Consider the following 24111-nt stretch of genomic DNA (forward strand, 5'->3'; position numbering starts at 1 on the left):
TTGACTTTGCACTAGCACCCTACTATGGATTGAAACTCTGCAACATTGTACCGTTTCAGAAACATTCTCTTTTGGTTTTCTGACGCCTCATCCTTTTTCCACATCTGAACTAGTTTAAAAAACACTTGCATCTCAACCCACAGATGTTATCCAACTGGCTGTGCATTTCTGACAGTTAATTTTAAAGGTCAGATCTGGTTAAAACTATTATCCAAGATCTTCAATAATGTCATTAGAAGAGGTAAGACACAATTCAAATGCACTACTCTTGCACATGCTGTGTACAATATGCAATAAGTTGTAATTTTTAAAGGAAACAGAAGAACATTTGAAGAACATAACAATGAAATATCTCCAGACTTTGAATGATCTGATCAACTTCTTCACATGAGAGCAGTGAGGCAAGTAAGGCCAGTTTCACATCAGTGGTGAGGAAGTGACTGGAGAGGATTCTTAGGGGGAGGATTTATGCACATTTCAAAAATCATGGCCTGATTAGGGACAGTCAGCATGGCTTTGTGCAGGGCAAGTTTTGTCTTATGCAACTGACCAAGTTTCTATTTTGAAGAGGAGATTGACAAGGGTAAGGTAGTGGATGTTATTTAAAATGATTTAGTAAAGCATTTGATAAGGTCCCTAATGATAGGCTGATCTAGAAAGTTAAGATCCATGGATCTACGTGATGTAATAGTTTCAACTTAAAATTTTTGTTTAAATTTATTCATTTATGGGATGTGGACATTGCCAGCTAAGCCAGCATTTATTGCCCATCGCTAGTTGCCCTTGAGAAGGTGGTGATGAGCTGCCTTCTTCAACTGCTGCAGTCCCCGAGGTGTGGGTACACCCACATTACTATTAGGGAGGGAACTCCATGATTTTGGCCCAGCGACAGTGAAGGTATGGTGACACATTTCCAAGTCAGGATAGTGAGTGACTTGGAGGGGGATTTCCAAGTGGTGGTGTTCCCAGTTATCTGCTGTTCTTGTCCTTCTAGATGGTAGTGGTTGTGGGTCTGGAAGGTGCTGTCTAGGAGCTTTGGTGTGTTGTTGCTGTGCATCTTGTAGATTGTATACACTGCTGTAACTGTTCATCGATGGTAGAGGGATTGGATGCTTGTGGAAGGAGTACCAATCAAGTGTGCTGCCTTGTACTGGATGGTGTCAAGCTTCTTGAGTGTTGATGGAGCCGCACTCAGCCAGGCCAGTGGGGAGTATTCCAATACGCTCCTGACCTGAGCCTTGTAGATGGTGGACAGGCTTTGGGGACTCAGGAGGTGAGTTACATCTTCAGAATGCTTGCCCAGAGATTCATGACCAGTGATGTTTTGCAGTAATCAGAGCTGGACCTCTGCTGTGTGACTGGATGGAAATATAGATGGGTTGGTTTGTGGGTGCCACAAAGATGGGTGGATATCTGGACAATGGAGAGGGCTGTCAAAGGATACAGTGGGATACAAAATCAGTTACAGATATGAATAGAGAAGTGACAGATGGAACTTAAACTGAGCAAGTGAGAGGTGTTGCACTTGTAAAGTCAAACAGAACACAGAAGAGTACAAGTCCTTCATCCCACAATATTGTACCAACCCTTTCACCTACTGCAAGATCAATCTGACCCTTTCCTCCCACATTACCTCCTCCTCCTATTTTTGTTTCATTCATGTGCCTACCTAAAATAAGACCATAAGACATAGAAACAGAACTACACCATCCAGAGCCTATTGAGTCTGTTCCACCATTCCATTATGGCCGATTTAAAATTAAGCCCATTCTGCCTTCTCCCTGTAACTTTTGATGGTCGTACTAATTAAGAACCTATCAACTTCTGCTTTAAACACAACCAATGACTTGGCCTCCACAACCACCTGTAGCAATGAATTCCACAGTGTCATTACCCTCTATCTAAAGAGATTCCTCATCATCCCTGTTCTATAGTGATGTCCTTCTATTCTGAGCTTGTTCTCTTCAATTCTAGACGCACCCCCCCCCCCCCCCACTATAAGAAACATCCTCTCCACGTCCACTCTATCCAGGTCTTTCATTATTTGATGGGCTTCAAAGAGTATCTCCCCTCATACTTCTAAATTAATTCAAGGTCTAGAGTCATCAAACATTCCTCATACATTAACACTTTCATTCCTAGTTCATTGTGGTGAATCTCCTCTGGAACCTCTCAAATATCCAGTACATCCTTTCTTACATAAGGGGCCCCAAAACATCTTGTAATGCTCTAAGTATGATCTGTCCAATCCTTTATAAAGCCAAGCATTACATCCTTCCTTTCTAGTCCATGATAGTTCTCTTAAAATAAATGTTGACATTGCATCTGCCTTCCTTACTACCGATTCAACCTGCAAATTATACTTTAGCGAATCCAACACAAGGCCTCCAAGTCCCTTTGCACTTCTGATTTCTGAATTTGTTATCTACTTAGAAAATAGTCTGCAACTTTATTCCTTCTGCCAAAGTGCATTACTATGCACTTTATTACATTATATTCCATCTCCCACTTGTTTGCTCATCCTCCCAATCATCTACATACACCTTGCTTCCTCTACACTATCTGTTCCTCCACCTATCATTGTATCATCTGCAAACTTGGTCACAAAACCATCAATTCCATCATCCAAATCATTAACATATAATGTAAAAAGATATCTTCCCAAAGCAAGAGGAAAGAGCAGAGAGGAAATGGAAGGAACCATAACAGCATTGATATACAAAGGGAGCTTGGAATCCAAGTTCATAGCTCTCTGAAAATGGCCATGCAAATAGGCAGGGTGTTAAAGTGTTTGACATACATTCATTGCCTTCATTGGTCATGGCATTAATAATCCATATATCCAGGAGACTTCTGAAAAGAGGACTTCATGGCATGCGTGACTTCACTATTTGGGACATTGATTATAAGACTAAGCAAGTCATGTTGCAACTATTATCAGCCACATTTAGGATATTGTGTGCAATTCTGGTTGTCCCATTACAGGAAGACTGTGAAGGCTTTGGAAAGATTGCCTGGCTTAAAGGAATGAGCAGCAAGGGGAGGTTGGGCAAACTTGGATTGATTTCGCTGGCGCATTAGAGACTGAGGGGAGACATGATAGAAGAACATAAAATTATGAAACATAAAGACAGGGTAAACAGTGAAAATCTTTTTGTCAGGGTAGAAATGTAAAAATGTCTAATACTGGAGGAAATGCATTTGAGGCGGGGGGGGGTGGGTAAGCTGAAAAGGAAGACAGACTTTTTCTTATAAACAGAGAAAGTGGCATGTCATAAATACATGAATTCTGCAGATGCTGGAAATCCAAAGCAACACACACAAAATGCTGGAGGAACTCAACAGGTCAGGCAGCATCCACACAAATGAACAAATAGTCGACATTCCAGGCTTGGAAGGTGCCTGGAACCAAGGGTAAAGGCAAATATGATAGTGGCATTGAAGAAGCTGTTTGACATACATATGAATGTGCAGGAAATGAACAAATCACATACAGGAAGAAGAGACTTATTTTAATTCAGCATTGTGTTCCATTGTAAACCAAAGGGCCTGTATCTCTGCTGTACCATTCTTTGTTCAGAAATACAGATGAATCTCTTAAAACTTGATATTAACAGACTTATTATTCACAAGAACGTGTCCTCCAAGTAAAGTTACTTTTTGTTAGCAGGGAAGTATAGCCAAGGAATCTGATCATATGGTACTGGTTAGGGTTAGTGCTTCGCGATCAATAAAGAAGACTTGCACAAGAATAAAATTTTAGAAATTTGACTCTGTAACTACCCAGCAAGGAGTTGGAATTACAGGCGTACCTTTCACTATTTGTAATATTGAAACACATTTGTTAATTAAAGAGATTGTCCCCAAAGAGTCAGTAGTATTACAGTGAAAATTTACCATCTGGGACATGTTCTCTTCTCATTACTGTCACGGAAGGAGCCTGGACACCCACATTCAATGATTTAGAAATTGTTTCTTCCCCTCCACCAATTTCTGAATGGACCATTAACACTACCACATTATCCTTTTCCTTTTCCACATGATTTATTTATATTTGTAACTTGTAGTAATTTTTATGCTTTGCGTGGTATTGCTGCCGCAAAACAACAATTCTCATGGCATACATCAGTGGTAATAAATCTGATTCTAGGTAACTCTGCCTTAGCCCTGCACTGGAGGAAAACATGGAATAATGATTCAGTGATGCCTGGGGCTACTGAGGTTTGCTGCAGGTGAAGTTCCTCTGCCCTGCTGTGCAATGACCAAAGAGCGTGTCTTTTCCTGTGCACAATAATTTCTCACTGAGAACCTTAGGGTGGTAATTTACCCAGCCACAGCCGGAAGGAATTGTCAAAAGGAAGTCCAACTTCTAGAGTGATTTTCTTTATCTGTTTCTAACCAAAAGCAAAATTATAACATTGCTGATAGAAATTAAAACCACACACCAAAATGGTTGCTAGTTTTAAAGAGATCAGAAATATTTTACTTCACAATAGCTTCTGAGATAGTAAACCGTTTGCTACCAGACTTAAGAAACAGAATATTTATGTCAGAGTTATGAAGCAGAGAAGGTAAGACTATTTACTTATATTTTATATGCAAATTGAGATTCAAGTAGCATCAAACATTTGTATCATCAAAAGTTTGATGCAGTCAACAGGGCTTTTTAAACTCGGTTGTGGGTCAAAAAATATTCTAAGAGTGAATGTTGAGGCAGGCCACATTTAAAATAATTTACCTGTTATAATCCATCTCTCATGAATATTTTTAAGTGAGCATACAGCACTTTGTCTCTTTTTCTCTTACCCCTAATTTCACTTTATCTAGCAGCCTAGCATTAATGGGAAGCAAAGATATGCAGGGTATTTTGAAAACGAGATGAAGGCAGATTAGAAATTAGGTGAAATATTTATTACCACAATATAATCATAAGTCACTCATTTATTCTCTTGCAGGCTGCAGATGGAAACAACCATTAGCAATAGCTTGTATTTCTGGTTTTTAATTTAAAAAAATCAGTGAATTCCTTATATTTTTTGCTTTAAAAATGTTATTTAAACACATTAATTTCCCAATGATGAATATTCTATTTATGAATTTGCAGTGTAATACAACTGATTCTTTGAGGATAACCTTCTTAATTAACAAATGTGTTTCACTGTAACAAATTGTGTTCTACTCTATGCATAGGAACACGTTTTATCAAGTGCCACTAAAGCATTTTGCCTAGGCTCTTTTAATTATACGATGACCTGATCAAATGTTTTCTGAACAAATTGAAGAACAGCATAGAGAATATTAATTAATATTTTGCACACCATAGGAATTCATCAGGTTTTGAAGTTTTGAGTAGTTGAGGCCTCTAACTTAGTAGAGAGTCTGAATTGAAGAATGGACTGTGAATGGTACCTTGCATTCTATTCTGCATTAATACAGCTAAACCTCTTCCTGCAGACCTTCAGTAGGAAAATCCTGTTTGTAACAGCCAAAGTGACAGAGCAGAAATAGATTAATTGTCATATGATTTTTGCTATGTCTCGCTATCACCTCTTTAACTATAGATTCCAGCATTTTTCCAATGACTAATATGAGCCTCACTGATCCATTGGTTCTAGGTCACTTGCTATTACTGGGATGTGTTTAAGTGTCTTCCATCATGAAAACTGATCCCAAAGAATCTCTGTCACTTGTTTCTTGTTATTAATTCCCAAATCTCATCCTCCAAAGGTTACTCAGTTATTTTCTGCTATTTTCAATTAGAAACTCTTCTTGTCAGATTTAACTTATAATTTTGCTTGCTATGTCTTCTACCTCTTTATAATTCTATCCATTCATCTTGTGGATTCTAAATTGAAACTAACCTTCTCAACACCGTATGATAATACTCTGATAATCCGGAACTGTGTTGCTCAGAAATTGCAATGGTTCTGCATCTGATTCACTCAAGTCCAACTGTTGAGTGGTGTCAAAACAATGTCGACAAGATGAAGCGACTGAACGTAGACCTCAGGAAGGGGAAGTTGGGAGAACACACACAAGATCTCATTGAGGGATCAGCAGTGGGAAGGATGAGCAACTTCCAGTTCCAGGACATCAACATCTCCGACAACCTCTCTTGTAAGCATGCTGATACAATCATGAAGAAGGCACGCCCATAGATCAACTTAATTAGACTCTTGCAAATTCCTACATAAGTATGGTGGAGAGCATTCAACTAGTATGGAGTCTCAAATACCCAGGATTACACAGACTCAGCCAGTTTCATCGTAGGCACAATCTTCCCCCCCCCCCCCCCCCGCAGTGAGGTCACCTTCAAGAGCAGGTGCCTTAAGAAGGACCATCCATTATTACAGACCCTTACCATCCATTCATAATACTGTCATTGAGGAGGAGGGTACAGGAATTTGAAGGTCCACACTCAATATTTTAAGAACAGCTTCTTTCCTTCTGACACCAAATTTCTGAATGGTTCATGAATCCATTGACACTACTTCATTATTTGTTGTTTGTGCTATTCATATATTTTCATAATTTATAGTAATTTATGTGTCTTGCACCATACCGCTGCCACAAAGCAACAAATTTCACACCATGTCAGTGATTAATAAACTTTTTCTGATTGCCATTAAACTCAATGTGTTCACTGTAAATGTTACACTATTATATTTATTACCCTACTGTGTAACATCTAAATACTGAACTGAAAATACGCTGGAACATTTTCTGCACTAATATCTAGAGTACTGGATTATCTGAATTTTCCCTTTTTTTAAAAAAAAATCTTTCATTTTGTTATTATCCTTAACTCCTGTACTTGACCACACTGTACCCTTTTCATAGGACAATCTTTCCCTTATTTTTGCTGAGATTTATGAAGTAACTCTTCTAATACCTCTTGCCACCACTGAAGTAATCTTTTTTACGCTTTAGCATTTTCCCGTCTCTTTGGCCAACCCCATCACAGGCAAGAAATAAAATTTGCCCAGAAATATTTTTCAGCACATTAACTGATGGCTAGGATGACAACAAAATGGAGGGGGGGGGGACTATTTGTGTATCCATAGAAATTTTCCCATTTTCCAATGGCTTTTCAGTGAGTGAGTGATGGATAAGCCTATATGTATTTACATGAAGAAAGAACTCAGTTCCAGGCAGAGGTTCTACTGGAGCGAAATCACAGACAATGAAATCAATACTTGAAGCTGCTTTATTCAGATGTCTGTGCAGACATTTTGGATCGGTACAGAACAGTAATATAGATCTGCAGCTTATAAACATCAAGCTCTGAAAGCAATAAATAACTGTCTGGGTGTCCTCCAGATGTGAGGTAATGAAAGACCAATGACACATCTCCAGGGCCTTGATATGATGTAGGCCTCACATCTATTTGTCTGTACAGCTTTGCACGGACTCCAGAAAAAAGAAGAGAAACCTTTTGAATTTTCTTGGCAGCCTACCAGAGATGTGGAGTATCATCACTGATCATAATTATTCCCTTACAAATGTAACTAATTCAGTGCTCACTTAGATTTTATTTTAAGTATCCCAATTTATACTCACAGATTTACTTTAGACAGGCTGACTTTCATCCAGCTTCTTCAACAATGAGAGAGAAAAAGAAACCACTTGATTTCACACACATAAGTATTCGTAAATACTGCGTTGCACATCAATCCTGGTGACATTGGCGGGTCACAGCACTGCAGGTTAGTGATGCAGTTACTAAAGAAGCTGCATACCATCCAAAGACTGCTCACTGCTTATGCAGGTTCTTAGAACAGGATGGAGTCAAAAACTCTGTTGAGCCTAAATACAAGTATGTTAAAAGTCTATGTATATTTTATTTTAAGACTTTTATAAAATACAATCCCCAATGACAGTTCCTGTTTTATTAGGAAACTCATAATATATGTTTTATGGTCTAGTAAGAGATTTGCTGAGCAATTGCTTTCCCACTAAATACTGCAAATTATTGAATGAACAAAAGTACCAATTACCAATGTAAAAGCAGTTTTGCTTGTTGGGATACAATCCTCTGGGAACTGGATCAAGGCATACCTAATTCAAACAGCACTTCAATGGGACTCAGATATTGCACCTACAGGGTCACTTTCATTCCAAGCCTGGATTTGAAATGGCGTGTTAATCATTCCCACTGTACCACATCTCTCAAATGAGAGTCCGAGCAGTGAGCATCAGCAAACTGCTTTATATCAGAGCCAAGCCCACCCAAATCACATCGAGCAAGGATCATTTAATAGCCACTAGCAGCAGGAGTGCTTCCAACACCTGGAACACTGCAGCTGTGTAACAGTTGAGATCATGCAAGTATAGTTCATGGATCCATCTCGCAGTCTTCTAAATAAATCAGAAGGTGCATTTTCGCAGTAAAGCACCAGAGTGGCTCCAAGCTCAATTCTTGTCTTCCATGTGTTTTGATGTCTCAGAAAATTTGGCAATAAAACCTCTTTGCAAAAGCATAATATTTTTTGATTGGAACTTGTATTTCTTTAAGAATATTGCTAGTCACTACTGACTGACAGCCTGGAGCAATGCATTTGGAAATGCTGAACGAGAATGATATCTAGTTTGTCTATGGCTCACCCATACACTATTTGGCCTGCTTTTATTGTTAATATCACATTATTTCTGGAGAATATATCAACTTAACGAGAAATACTTAATACACAAGAAACTATATCCTATGAATCAGTAACTCAGGAGGATAGAGGAGTGGGGAGGAGAAGACAAGATTTCATGTAATATTATACATATATGCAAACAGACCGGACTCCATCTATTCTCATGTCAAGAGTTTATCACTCATCTAACATGATTTGAATCAAATTCCTGCCACTTTAACTTAGGGATGATATAGCCACAAAAATTCTGTTCTTCATCATCTACTATCTGAAACTGAAGCAGACTAACACTACATTCTGTTCCACCTCAATGCCACATTCTCCACAATGCCATGACCAGCTAAAGGGAGACTCTGATAACCCAGAATCTGGGGAATAGGAAGAGAGTGCAAGCACTGGGGCCTGTCCCATCCCCAGCATAAGGGAAGATAGTGCAGCGAGTACCACCTTGTAATCCACTACGATTTGTGAATAATGGATTACTGAAGTTATATGGAGTTATATCCTCCTGCCACACATACAAAAGTGACCAAACATCTCAGTGAACCATCATCCTGCACCACCATTAACTTGATCTCACATAAAATGAATCCCCTATCCCAATTCTCAAGTGACCCATTCTTGCAGATCCACATTAATTCTTGTGCCACAGCCTCTATCACCCTATCACAGACGCTACAACTTTAGCTAGCACTGCAATCCCCAGAAGTGTCAATGAAGATCATCAATAATGATGTACCTCCTATCTACCTCCTCTGTAAATAGTGTAGTCTCTTATTTATAATCAAGATGGTGCCCCACTACAGTCTCCATTGAGGTTGGGTATCAGATTTAGTTAGTTTTTAGGAATTTTGTTAGGTTCATGGGGATGGTTTTTGGGACAGAGAGGAGAGTTAGGAGTTAGGTTAAGAGATGTAGAGGAATTGGAGTTTAGGCCAGAGTCTAAGTCTCTGCTCCACATTCAAAGACCAGTGGTGTGGTCATGGTCGGATGTTGGGCTGGCAGATTGATGAGGATGTTTGGGGACTGTCATTGGCAAGTCTGGTGCTTAAGGCATAGTTTTCAAGCCCTCATCCAGGACCCTCCATCATCATCCATGAGTCCTTAGGTTGACTCCAAAGATTGAAGCCTGAAATCAGATCAGAGGTCTAGAAGTCAAGAACTGATGGCCAATCGGATGTCCAGAGGTCGGGGTCCTAAGGCTGATCGGAGTTCCAGAAGTAAGGGCAGAAGGTCAGAGTCCAAAGAGTGCAAAGCTTTGTGAGTCTGCTTGGGAGGTTAGAGACCTGTGTATGTGAATCCAAGAGACCGCTGGAGGCTGAAGATGGCTTGGCCTGAGGTTAGAGGACTCTGTATGTACATTTGGTAGGGAGGGAAGAATATGTTCTGTTTTGTCATGTTCCATGTTGTTCTGCTGATCATCATTGACACTATGTTGACACCAGAGTATATGGTGAAACCTGTGTGCTTGTTGTAAATTTCATTGCATGTTTCAATATACCTGTGATAAATCTGAATTTGAAAATTTTAAAGACATTTCAAATGTAATATTCTCACACTCTTTAGGGAGCTATACCCTAAACTACAATATTCCCTTCCCAAAATAACCTGATATGTATGATTTATTGGTAGATTTCAGAAGTTGTTTCCACTGATAGGTGAGACATGAACTAGGGGACAAAGCCTCAAGATTTGAGGGGTGTAGACTTAGGGTGCAGATGAGGAAGAGCTGCTTTCCCCCAGAGGGTGGTGGATCTGTGGAATTCTCTGCCCACTGAAGCAGTGGAGGCTGCCTCAGTAGATACATTTAAGATGAGGTAGGATTGATTTCTGCATAGTAGAGGAATTAAGGGTTATGGGGGAAAGGCAGGTGATGCACCATCAATAACTCTCTCTGAGACGTGAAGTCGAGATATCGGCTTTTATTGACTGGAAGAAAGAACAAGTAGTAGTTGACCACCATACAACATCCTGGAGACTGAGAGACTGGGCTCAGGCCTCAATCGCCTTTATGCTGGAGTCTGTGGGAGGAGCCATAGGAGCAGTCAGCAGGGGGCGTGTCCAGACAGGTATATGTAGTTCACCACAGCAGGTAGGGGAGATGAGTCCTTGGCCAGATCAGCTGTGAACTTATTGAATGGTGGAGTAGGCTCGACAAGCCAGATGGACTACGCCTGCTCCTATTTTTTATGCTCAAATTTTTCTGTTAATCAATGTGGAATGTTTCACAAATTAGGGAGGTGCCATAAAAGACAAATACTTGTTGTTTTTGCTCTTGGTGCAGTTTGGTACTTGAGATGCACAAATCAACTTCGGTGTCCTGAAGAAGGGTCTCAGTCCAAAAACGTTGACTGTTCATTCTTATCCATAGATGCTACCTGATCTGCTGAGTTCCTTCAGCATTGTGTCTGGTTGCTACCAACTTTAAAAGTTCATGTTACTCTTACTGGGAAAGTTGTAACTAACTATATTCTTCTTGTTCAAGTTCATTTGCACCTTGATTCATACGACATTTTTCAGTGATTGTTCTGTGGAATACTGATGCAGAAGATAGGCAAAGGATGAATGGAAAGAACAATTAAATGGGTTGTTTTCACATAGCATTTAGTTAAAGTTGGAACTGCTTAACTTCTGGCAGCAGGACTATTTGACATCTTGTCAGCCTCAAAAAATCTTCACTTAGGAAAAAGAGGATACAGGATCATCCAAGTAAACCATTCTGCTTTTAGAATAGAACAATCACATACAGCTCGACTTCTGCTAAGTACAGTGCAAGTTACCACTTACCTCAAAAATTCCAGAATAAAATTAAGATTTCAGTCGCATGAAGTATATACAATATTGTAAAAATAATTGCTGATGATGCTTGCTTACATTTTATTCAATTAATCAATAATATTTGCAGAAAGTGAAAAGATGTTAAGGCTTTCCATGCTTGAGAAATAAAGTCCTCTTAATCCACATGAACTGTAATAAATTGCCATTAAATCTTTATGTTCCATAGATTGGCAAGTTAAAATATTTTGATCAAACACCAGAAACAAAAAGGTAGATTATTTCAATTTAAGTAAAAGCCTGTTTAAAAAAAAGATAAATTTGCTGATAGCCTTTCCAGATAAATGAATAGCCATTGACTACTTGCAGACAAAGAATGTAATGTTAATTCTTCAAACCTCCACAGCATATGTTTGAATCACAGAAAGGAGCTAATCATTTAATTCAGCATGCCATCTGCAGCAGAAATTAGAAGCACAATCTGACTTCAAATTTCTTTTTTAGGATTACAAAGATATTGCACAATTATGCTTTAACCAGAAATGAACACAAAGCACACATACTATTAATCCTTGTTATGACTTATTTGGATGGATAATGACAGAAGATTTCAAAATAAGGAACAACAGCACATGGCAATAATCCAGATCAAAGTTCACCTTTTTGCTTCACTTATAATTGCAAAAACATAAGAATTTTTTGAAAATAATTTCCTGCAAACTTGCAAAATAGGATACATGAAAACACAGTAGAAATTTTACAATTGTGTGCAAATATTACCTATATTATACTTTATATGAGAAACAGCATTGTGAGGAAATCAAACAGCTCAGCATATTGACAGTTTGCTCTGGGCAGATGGTCTCATGTTTTGAAAGAATCCCTGTCACTCAAAAAACAATTAAGAGGGAAATTTTCCATATCCCAGTTGGTACCCTTTAGCAATAAAAATTTGTGATTTTGCTAGTGTACAGAATTTTAAAATTTAGTTCCTCTTATGGAAATAGGTTTTCTTATTAATTTTGTAGCAAATAATATGAATATCTTTGACAAAGGATTGCATTATTTTAAAAAACTGGAAGAACACAGTAAAGCTTATTGTTTATCTAATAAGTTTAATTGCTGAAATAAAATGCCTATATTATGGAATTTAATGCTAATTCACAAAAAATGATTAAAAATTTTATTCCACATTTGGCAGAGGTTATACTGTATGTGTGCTTTAAGAACTTTAATCACATCTAATAATTTGGCTAAACTGGCTTATAGTCAGAAAGCACACTGTAGTCCAAGTTCATTGTTCATGCAATAGGAATGACGCATTATTATTAACTTGTTTGTTTGTTTATTTTGAGATATAGCATGGAACAGGCCCTTCTGGCCCAATGAGCTCACAACATCTAACTACAACCTTGTGACAGATAACTTACTAACCCATACATCTTTGGAATGTGGGAAGAAACCACAGCACCCAGAGGAAACCCACAAAGTAATGAGAAAAACATACAAACACCTTACAGTGGCAGAATGGATCCTGGTTTGCTAGTGCTGTAACTCCTTTCTATCATTTCCTGAAAACTGAAACTGGAGGTAGCACCCCATCTGGGCCAGAAAAAAAAAATCCAAAGTAATTTTTCTGAAGGAATTGGATTCTTCACATGTAATCTCATTTTCCAGTCTAGAGTGGCTATGTTGAGTTATCATGGTGTTGTATGCCATTAAAAGCTCAAACATATGTCATTCAAGAAAGCCTTGCATTTGTTATTTATTTCCTGGCTGTTCTTGTTAAACCAGTCCTGGTATTTTCTGGGATGGAAGCCAAATGCATCTCCACAAGTGGAAGTTTCGGTAGACTTTGGAGGGATTTAAATGTTATTGGCACCCAGGCTCCTAGCATTTGAGGATTATCAGCCTGTTATTGAGACAGAGACTGAAAAGAACAATCTCTACTGGCTCCTTGAGACATTCAATGCTCTTGCCATGACATTTTTATTACAAAGTTGAAGGAAACTGCATTACAGATTAAGTCAGTCCAACAGTTTAAGGCAAAATTTTTGGAATGGAAACTCCGACAGGCTTCTGAAGACTAAGGTCCAACATAATACTCATGGCATAAAGAACACACTGTGAGTACAAAGAATGTAGGAGGAACAATAACTCACTCATAATAATGACAGGTGTAAGTTCTCATTGCAATCAAAACCATCTACTACCCAGGGCTCATCCTATAAAGAAACAAAAAAGAAATAGAGCTCATCAAACACAGGACGGCAGTCTGTGCCCAATGAAGTGAGAACATTGGAAAAACTCCTCAACAAGAACATTCTTTGCTCTACCCAATAACAATCTATCCAGCCCAACCTCACCCTACATCACTATGATAAGTAGCTGAAAAGGCCACATACCAACTAAAAAAAAGCAACAAGGCCTCAGAAACAAACAGAGCCCTTGCAGATATTCTAAAACTTAATGAAAAGGACTTTACTAACTCATCTCCCATGTCCGAGGAGCTGAGGATAAAAGAGCATGCAAAATGGAAGCTTGGAGATGCTCTAAACATGACAAACTTCAAGAAAGGAAAAAATCTGATTAAAATAGAACTCCGATAATCTGCGATTCAATGATTCAGAATCTGACTCATGAGGTGAAGGTTGCCACTATTCCTTCTCACTCACCAGCATCACCCTCCCTTTCAATGTATCAGGTTTATTGGAAAATTTATTATCCTATGTAACATCCCAAAAAAGTAAATTCAAAAATATGTTGCAACATTAATAGAAATAATACTCAGATATCTGGAAAATATGCTGGTGCAGTATAACCAAAGTCACAAAACTGCCATATTATCACTGACTGTACATTAACTTAAAACAGGTCCCACTAGTTTTGCCATAGGTAAAGCCATCTTCCAAATGCCTTTTCCTCGTGGCCATAAAGCTGTTCTGCTGATCTGTGTGGATTGCGTCAATCTCAGGCACAATGGAAACAATCTTGTCTGTATATCTACTTTAAGTGAGATATGTTCATTCCTGACTGAATATACCTCTGACTGTGTCAATCAAGGGGAACCATGGAGCATCCTACTCACATTTCGCAGCCTGAAAAAAAAGTCATCTTTATCTTAAGACAGCTTGCACAATGTGATCTTAACCACTGTGATCTAATGCCAGTTCACAGTATTGTTCTAATGCTATTCACAATACCTCATGCTGCATTGATATATCTCACCTCCAACAAGCTTCCCGCTAGAGTAGATCTGATCTACAGGACACACGTCATGCTGTTCAACCCCAACCTCCTCTGCGCCAGAACCAAGGACACCCAACCTCAGGAAAAATGCTGCAGATTGCAACTGAACCATGTATAGTGGCTGAGCAACAAAACACCTTTGTCTCATTCACTGAAGCACTGAAGGAGAATTGTCTTACACTAAACATCCATGAAACGAAAAGGTCCTCTTCCAACTTGCTCCCCAGTGAAATAACATGTCCAATAATAAAGATTCATAATATGATCCTGGAAAATGAAGACAGTATTGATTATGAAATTCGCAATGCCTTTGATAGTCTATGGAAAAGATTGCTTGAAGCTTAGGCCCTCAAACCCCGTATAAGGTGCATGGACTTTGGTGATCCTATAACCTCAACCTTCTGATGAAGAGTCTCGGCCTGAAATGTCGACTGTTTACTCTTTTCCATAGACATTGCCTGACCTGCTGAATCTCTCCAGCATTTTATGTGTGTTACCCCATCTGTATACCTCTGAAGTATGGACTACCTACAGCAAGCATCTCAAAGCACTGGAGAAGTATCACCAATTCTGGTCCCTACAAAATTCACTAGTATGATAAGCAATTGGATATCAGTGCTCCCTCCCTGGGCAACAAGGTCCAGACATCGAGATGCCGCATTATTCACTTGCCCTGCAGTGGACCCCCAAAGCTGAAACTCTTTTCTTAGTTTCAAGATTATCAAAAGAAATTATCCAAGGATTTACTCAAAGCATCCTTGATCCTGAGGAATCTGGAACCCTTAACTGCTCAGAACAGAAGAATAGATCAATTTAATATCATCGAAAGTATGCAGTATATATCCTGAAATTCTTGTTCTTCACAGACATTTGAGCAGTATTTGGGATAGAACTGAAAACCAAGTTCCTTCATCATGAGCACAGAGAATCCCAATACAAATGGAAGTAGTGATCATCTCCCCCAAACCATTCACCCTGTTAAGTACCTCCTGCACCATCGAAAGCAGAGTCCGAAGATTCCACGTTAGTCTCCTCTGCCTCCTTAGACTCCACAAACTGAAGTGAAAGCAAGATATTTTTGGCTTCAAGGGACTGCATATGAAGGAGGTACCTCAGTCAGCAATGTTGTGTACAACAAGATTAACTTCCAAATGATTGAAGTCAAACTAATTGTTTAGAATTGATTCTGTCTATGAAAGTTATAACAGCCCTACAGGATATCACTGACACCGCCTCTTGCATACTGACTTGGCGAAGTGGGGATGCCAGAATTCTATGTCAACATCCCAGCATATTGAGGGGAAATGTAGACAATTTCACTCTTGTTACTGACCTGGACTTTTCTGGTGTTAACTATGGATGAGGTAATTAACTTCATCCAAACAAACTGGTACATTTTGTATTATGTTTCAACCAAAAAAAACCCTTATGAAGCAAGTTTCATAAATTAGCAGAACATGGATGCTCAATTCAGATAGAACAATTCACCATGGTCTAAGTCAGGGGCCCCCCCACAGACGAAGCATCATAAATACTATAAACTTCACAGATCCTCCCAGATACACAGCTCAGAAACAACTAGGAGAGAGCTAGAGGGAAAATTAAATTGAAAGCAACATTTTTAATTTATGAAGGCACCAGACAGAGGACAACTGTGAACAAGTTGGCAGATACTTATGAAACTTGTATGATGTGATCTTTCGTTGAAGCACCATCAACATTCAATACACCCCAAGAGTACATGCTGAAAAAACCAGAAGTGAGCAGGATACTTCTTCACGTTTCCATTATTGTGAAAGAAACTACAAACTCTAGTTCATATCTGAGATCGCCACTGCAGATTGGATTAAACACAAGAATGCAAGTTTACTTACTTAGTTCATGTTAAACATTAATTTTATTAACTTTCAATATCTACTTGGCCAAGTAACTTTGAAGAAGAGGGCAGAATTTCCAAGAATTTCCTTAAAGCCTTTCTGAAAAATATATTATAGCTTCCTCCCTTATCCATGACTGTTCAAGATGACAGTTAAACAGTTAGGTAGGTGCCAAGCCCATTGTGCCTTGCCTTGAAATGCAAACAACAGAAGAATTGTATAATATCTAATCTACTCACCCACCTAGCTTGTCAGAATCCACCTATCCAACAGGTGATAGAGGGCAACAGTGTAGACAAGGCTAGTATACACTCAGTAGCCACTTTATGAGCCCCATATCTAATTAAATGCCAGAGAGTGTATGTGTGCGGTCTTTTGCTGTTGTAGCTCATTCACTTCAAGATTTGACAGGTTCTGCATTCAGAGATGCTCTTCTGCACACCACTGTTGTAACATACAGTTAGTTGAGCTACTGTCACCTTCCTTTCACCTTGAACCAGTCTGGCCATTCTCCTCTGACATCACTCATTCACAAAGAGAGCTAACACTCATTGTATGTTATTCGCACCATTCTGCATAAACTCTGGAGACTGCTGTGCATGAACACCACTGGAGATCAGCAGTTTCGGAGATACTAACACCAGCCCACCTTGCATAAACAATCATTCCATAGTCAAAGTTACTTAGATCACATTTCTTCCTCATTCTGATGTTTGGTCCTCTTGACTATGTCTGCATGCTTTTATGCATTGAGTTGCTGCCACATGATTGGCGGATCAGACATTGGCATTAACAAGTAGATGTACAGGTGGTCACTAGGTATAGGTAAGGTTGCATTTGTCCAACTCCACTTCTCCCCAACCTGGCTCCATCTGCCTATCAACCTCCTTCTCACTCCTGGTTCCATCCAATACCTGACAGCCCTTACCTCTCCCCCTTTCTCTGACCTCTTTATACTGCCTCCCTTTGACACTCTCAGGACTGAAGCACAGTCTCAACCTAAAAGATCAACCATCCCTCTGCCTCCACACATGCTACCTGACCCACATAGTTCCTCCAGCAGTTGATTTACTTTTTGCTCCTTATTACAGCATCTGCATTCTTGTGTCTCTAGACCAGGGGCTCTACTTTTTTTTTAAATGCAGTGAAGCCTCACAATTAATGGAAGCGTCCCTGTGGACTCCAGGTGGGGAACCTCTGCTCTAGACTACTGACCTTGGGTACTGTCCCTGGAGGTTGCACAATCTTTCTGTGGACTTCTTCCAGGTTCTCCAGTTTCTTTCCACATCCCAGAAGGTCCACAGATAGGAAAACTATCCTGTTGAAGACAGGTGGCAGGAGATTTGGGTGGAATTGATGAATATGTGAGCAAAAAGGTCATTAGAAAATAGGATTGGTGGGATTACTCTGACAGCTAGCCTAGACTCAATGGGCTAAATAATGTCCAATGTAATAGGAAAATAACATACATTAAAAGATTCAGATTCATTTACTTATCATATGTATATTGAAGCATACAGCGAAGTGCACTGTTTCTGTTAACAACCAATACAACCCAAGGATAGGCTGAGGCAGCCCGCAAGTGTCGCCACACATACATATCTTCTGACAATGTTAAGCAAGACAGCAACAGCAACACAAGCCACTTTCATCCAACCTACTCACTCAAATGCACAGACAGGCTTCCAACCTCTAAACAGGCCGCCTCCAGGCTCACAGAAATTGGGCATCCTGATTTCTGGACATACTGAGCAAAGTCTTCAACCACTGGACCTCAACCTCTGGACTCACTAACTTCAGTCTTCTGCCTTTGGACTTTGATCTTCAGTATCTACACCTGGACTTGCCGATAACAGTACCCGGAACAACACGTCTGAAACTCTGATCTCATCCAACCTCACCAACCAAATGGACGTTATTGGGAACGCACAAATTAGCAAACAGGGTGCCCAACAGTTTCCCTTGACTCGCGACACAGAATGAGTTAATGCGATTTAACAGTTGGTAAGTACAACTCTCAGCTTTCTCTACAGATCTACTGAAAACAGATCGCGCAACAATACAGCACTGGCCGGAACCAAATGGTGAAACAGAGCCAATCAGTGAACCTGCTGACCCCAAGGATTCTTCTTGAGGTGTTCAAAGCAACCTTGGTTTCATATGTGTGGTCAAGAACTGTCTTTGGGGATTATTAAGCTTTACATAATTGCTCAATCACACGAACTGGAATAGTTTGCTGAACACCAGCTCTATCCCAAATAACATTCATTTTCAAATCTGAATCCTCGTCAATGTGATTTTTGCTGTTTTGATCGTCTTCATTTTCGCCTCGCTGTTCCTTTGCCATCATTCCAGCCACTCACTGCTGTCGTCAACATCCAATAGGCACTCCAAGTGTATGTTGATTTTTTAAATTTTAATTTAGCCCCGTTAATGATGGTAAATATGCAAGATGATGAAGCCTTGAATTCTAACCCTGCTAAGAAACAGAAACTACAGAAAGTGCATCAATACGATGTTACGATCAGATCAGCAATGCCTCATGTGTCTCATTTCTAATACAGCACTGTACTGTCCAATGAAGCCATGAAACCATCAAGATTGCAGGAACAATTCTGCAAAAGACACCCTGGTCTTACTTATGGTATTACTCAGTCCCAGAAGATGAAGAAAGCACTTGAATAGCATTGCACACTTGAGTCATTTGTTAGGAAAGCTAAAAATGACTGTAATAGTGATCTCATTGCTTTTTATAACATTTCCAAAATGACAGGAAAGTGCAGAGAGTCTCATACAATTGGTGAAAGATGAATAATGCCTAATATATCATAAGTGTTCACTACTGTTCTCAAAATGGATCCCAGTATTTTAAAATCAATTCCTCTGAGTAATAACTCTGTAGCTTATTGTATTGACAAAATGAGTGAAGACATTGAGTATCAACTACACAGAGCTACACACACAAAAAAAAAATCAGAACTTGGGATACAATTGGATAAGTCAACTGCAAGACAATGAGGCATTGCTAATGGCATATGTTGCTAATGGTAATAGAAAAGTTAATGGAGATTCTCTTCTGTAAAAAGAGAAAAATCAAATACCAACAGAGAATTAAGCTACAATGAGTTCAAAATGTATATTGAAGATAAAAGTATTCTGATTAGGAATATAATTTCTTTTACAATACATGGAGAACCATATTTGACAGGTCGACATGCTGGTTTAGTAGCATTTATGAAAAAAGAATTTCCAAGTCTGTTGACAAGCCATTGTGTAATTCATCATTAACATCCCACAGCCAAAAACACAGCCAATGAATTTTTTCAAGGATGACTCTTGTAATATCTGCTAACAAAATTAAGCTCATCTACTAAATTGCAGAATATTTCACCAGTTATGCCAAGATAATGATGAAGAGTTTGAACACTTGCTTCCTCACACTGAAGTGTGCTGGCTGACAAAAAGCAGCTGCTTAAAATGTTTCTTTGACCTGTTTGACCCAGTGGTTGAATTTCTGCTCAAAGTTGACAAGAGTTTGGGAAACAAGACTGAATTTCTACTTAGAGAAGTGGCACACCTAGCTGACCTGTATGACAAAATGAATGTTCCAATATGAAACTGCGGGGTGAGAATATCAGTTTAATAGTGTAATGTCCACGTTTAATCTGAAAACTGGAAACTTATTAGCGGAACATTGGGAGAAGAATATTCTCACAGTTTCCCTGCATGGAATGTATGACACTCTCTTTAACAGATGCTGTTTTGCAACCCACACCTGCAGTTACTAAAGAAGGATTTTCAGAATCAATTCAAGGATTTGAACAATCTGGAAATTCTGGATTGAGTAATTAACCCATTTCTTTTACAGGAAGATGGCTTGCAAGAAGGAATTAACAAAATTCAGAATGAAGAAGCAGTAAAAAAATGCTTTTCCAAAATGTCAGCATTTGTGGTATGTGGCCACACTATCATATAAAGTTTTCTGGTCTTTGCAGAAGAGCCAAACTGCTCTTCATTGCATTTCCATCTTCCTACTTTGTTGAAAGAGGTTTCAATGCAGTGAACACACAAAAACGGACATTATTACACAACTTAGAAACACAGAAAACCTACAGCACAATTCAGGCCCTTCGGCATGTCCTTACCTTAGAAATTACCAGGCTTACTTATAGCCCTCTATTTTAGTAAGCTCCATGTACCTATCTAAAAACCTCTTAAAAGACCCTATCGTATCTGCCTCCATCACCGTTTCCAGCAGCCCATTCCACACACTCACCACTCTCTAAGTGAAAAACTTACCCCTGACATCTCCTCCGTACCTACTCAAGTCAAGTCAAGCCAAGTCAACTTTTATTGTCATTTCGACCATAACTGCTGGTATAGTGCATAGTAAAAATGAGACAACGTTTTTCAGAACCACAGTGTTACACGACACAGTACAAAAAACTAGACTGAACTAAGTAATAAAAAAGAACAACACAGAGAAAGCTACACTAGACTACTGACCCACACAGGACTGCATAAAGTGCACAAAAACAGTGCATAAAGTGCACAAAAACAGTGCAAGCATTACAATAAATAATAAACAGGACAGTGGGGCAAGGTGTCAGTCCAGGCTTCGGGTATTGAGGAGTCTGATAGCTTGGAGGAAGAAACCGTTACATAGTCTGGTCGTAAGAGCCCGAAAGCTTCGGAGCCTTTTCCCAGACGGCAGGAGGGAGAAGAGATTGTATGAGGGGTGCATGGGGTCCTTCATAATGCTGTTTCCTTTGCGAATGCAGCGTGTAGTGTAAATGTCCATAATGGCAGAAAGAGAGACCCGATGATCTTCTCAGCTGACCTCACTATCCGCTGCAGGGTCTCGTGATCCGAGATGGTGCAATTTCCAAACCAGGCAGTGATGCAGCTGCTCAGGATGCTCTCAGTACAACCCCTGTAGAATGAAATGAGGATGGGGAGTGGGAGATGGACTTTCCTCAGCCTTTGCAAAAAGTAGAGACACTGCTGGGCTTTCTTTGCTATGGAGCTGGTGTTGAGGGACCAGGTGAGATTCTCCATCAGGTGAACACCAAGAAATTTGGTGCTCTTTACGATCTCTACCGAGGAGCCATCGATGTTCAGCGGGGAGTGGTCGCTCCATGCCCTCCTGATGTCAACAACCATCTCTTATGTTTTGTTCACATTAAGAGACAGGTTGTTGGCTCTGCACCAGTCTGTTAGCCGCTGCACCTCCTCTCTGTAAGCTGACTCGTCGTTCTTGCTGATGAGACCCACCACGGTGGTGTCATCGACGAACTTGATGATATGGTTCGAGCACAGTCGTGGGTCAGCAGAGTGAACAGCAGTGGACTGAGCACTCAACCCTGGGGAGCCCCTGTGCTCAGTGTGATGGTGTTGGAGATGCTGCTCCCAATCCGGACTGACTGAGGTCTCCCAGTCAGGAAGTCTAGGATCCAGTTGCAGAAGGAGGTGTTCAGGCCCAGTAGGCTCAGCTTTCCAATCAGTTTCTGAGGGATGATTGTGTTGAATGCTGAACTGAAGTCTATGAACAGCATCTCCAGCACCTTAAACCTCCTGTGGCAACCATTTCAGCTCTGGGAAAAAGTCTCTGACTATCCACACGATCAATGCCTCTCAACTTGAACTGGGTATTTCAACTCTTGCTAAGAACCATCAAGCTCAAGGATCACATCAAAGCTGCTATACAGCACACAGGTAATGTGTAAGCTAGGTTTAAAGACAAATACAAATTTAAAGCAGAATCATTTTTCTCATGTTAGCACATGGTAGACATGTTTTTACACTATGTGGGGCACTGGAAAGTACATAGTGCCTAAGAGGAGTATTGGCAAGAATGAAGGTGCTTTAGGGTTGGGAAACACTGCCCAAACTTAAGCCTTAACTCCCCACACTGTCCCCGAAACGTTCCTAATGAACCTAAAAAGCAGCTATCTGAGCCACCAACCTGGCAGACAAAACAGCCCGGCCCCATCTTGATCTGATATCTTAAGAGAACTCACTTGTCATCTGTTAATACACATGAATGTGCTCTGCAGAGATTTCCTGCAGAGAAGATAGGCTATCCTTTATAAAAATAAACCATTTCCTCCACACTCCCAAAACTCCTACAGTGAAAGGCTTAATATACATCCCTGTGCTGAAGAAATTATAAAGATATGAAATCATATGCTGCACAGGTTCGTCACAGTAAGACAAAGCAACCAAGGACATCAGTGACATGACAACTTACTTACTGCCTACACGTTTGAATTAAAATAGAATAACTAATCTTCAGGATCCAAACCGGTAACATTCAGAGTGAACACCAGTGAATTTGCAGATGCTGGAAATAAATAAAAACACAAAATTCTGGCAGAACTCAGCAGGCAAGACAGCATCTATGGGAGGAGGTCGTGACGACTTTTCAGGCCGAAGCCCTTCATTAGGATTTGCCTCTATAGCTCTAAGGTAGAGAATGCCACAGAGTCATAACCTAAAGAGAAGAAATTCCTCCTCACCCCTGTCTTAAACTGGCAAACCCTTTTCTGAATCTATGTCCCCACTCCAGCTCTAGATATCCCTCTTAAATTGCCATCATAGCATCCAATTTCCCTCAGAATGTTATACATTTCAGTAAGAAATCTCCATGTACCTTGAAATAAGCAAAATTGCATTAGTTTTCTCAACTTCTTGCTATACCTGCATCCCAGCCCTGTTTCATGTACAAGACCCACAGATCCCTTTGCAACAATATGTAATCTCACTCATATTAAATAATAATTCATAGAATTATAGAAATCTACAGCCCACAATGTTGTGCTGACCATGTAACCTACTCCAGAAACTACCTAGAACTACCCTACTTGCATAGCCCTTTATTTTGCTTAGCTCCATGTACCTATCTAAGAGGCTCTTAAAAGATCCTATTGTATCCACCACTACCACAGTCACAGGCAGTTCATTCCATATACCTACCACGCTCTGCATGAAAAACTTACCCCAACATCCCTTCTGCACTTACTTCCAAGCACCTAGAAACTATATTCCCTTGTGTTAGCCATCTCAGCTCTGGGTAAAAGCCCCTGGCTATCCACACAATCAATGCCTCTCATCATTTTATACACCTCTATCAGGTCACCTCTCATCCTCAGTTGCTCAAAGGAGAAAAGGCCAAGTTCACTCAACCTCTTCTCATAAGGCATGCTCTCCAATCCAGGCAACACCTTTTTGAAAACCCCTTCTGCACTCTCTCTATGGTATCCATATCCTTACTGCATGAAGTGACCAGAAATGAACACAGTACTCCAAGTGGTGTTTAACTAAGGTCTTATATAACCTTAACTTCGTGTCGCAGCTCTTGAACTCAATCCCATGGTTGATGAGGACCAACACACCACATGCCTTCTTAACAACACTGTCAACCTGAGCCGCAGCTTTGAGTGTCCTGTGGATAAAGGCCCCAAGATCTCACTGACCTTCCACATTGCCAAGTGTGCCAATTGCCCAGGTCATACAAACAGTTCAAAAGCTTACCTCCAAAGTGGACTTTACAAGCTATTGATTTCAGT

General features: G+C 39.9%; 1 protein-coding gene across 5 annotated transcripts in view; it reads right to left on the reverse strand.

Moving 5' to 3' along the window:
• The window catches only part of wu:fa25f02 (uncharacterized), a 76362-nt gene that overhangs the window by 26676 nt on the left and 25575 nt on the right, over positions 1–24111 (reverse strand). The window contains exons 3-4 of one of the 5 annotated variants that reach the window (XM_059975887.1): positions 17759–17861; positions 14846–14933 (exon numbers count right to left, since the gene is read on the reverse strand). The exons of 2 other annotated variants lie outside the window; for them this stretch is intronic. In XM_059975887.1, coding sequence (XP_059831870.1) covers positions 14846–14933; positions 17759–17861 — 191 coding nt within the window. Of the gene's footprint in view, positions 1–13579; positions 13643–14845; positions 14934–17758; positions 17862–24111 lie in introns of all 5 variants that reach the window. 2 more of the 5 variants (XM_059975890.1, XM_059975888.1) reach the window with 2 other exon arrangements.

This window comes from Hypanus sabinus, chromosome 7 (assembly GCF_030144855.1).
Source record: "Hypanus sabinus isolate sHypSab1 chromosome 7, sHypSab1.hap1, whole genome shotgun sequence".
NCBI lineage: Eukaryota > Metazoa > Chordata > Chondrichthyes > Myliobatiformes > Dasyatidae > Hypanus > Hypanus sabinus.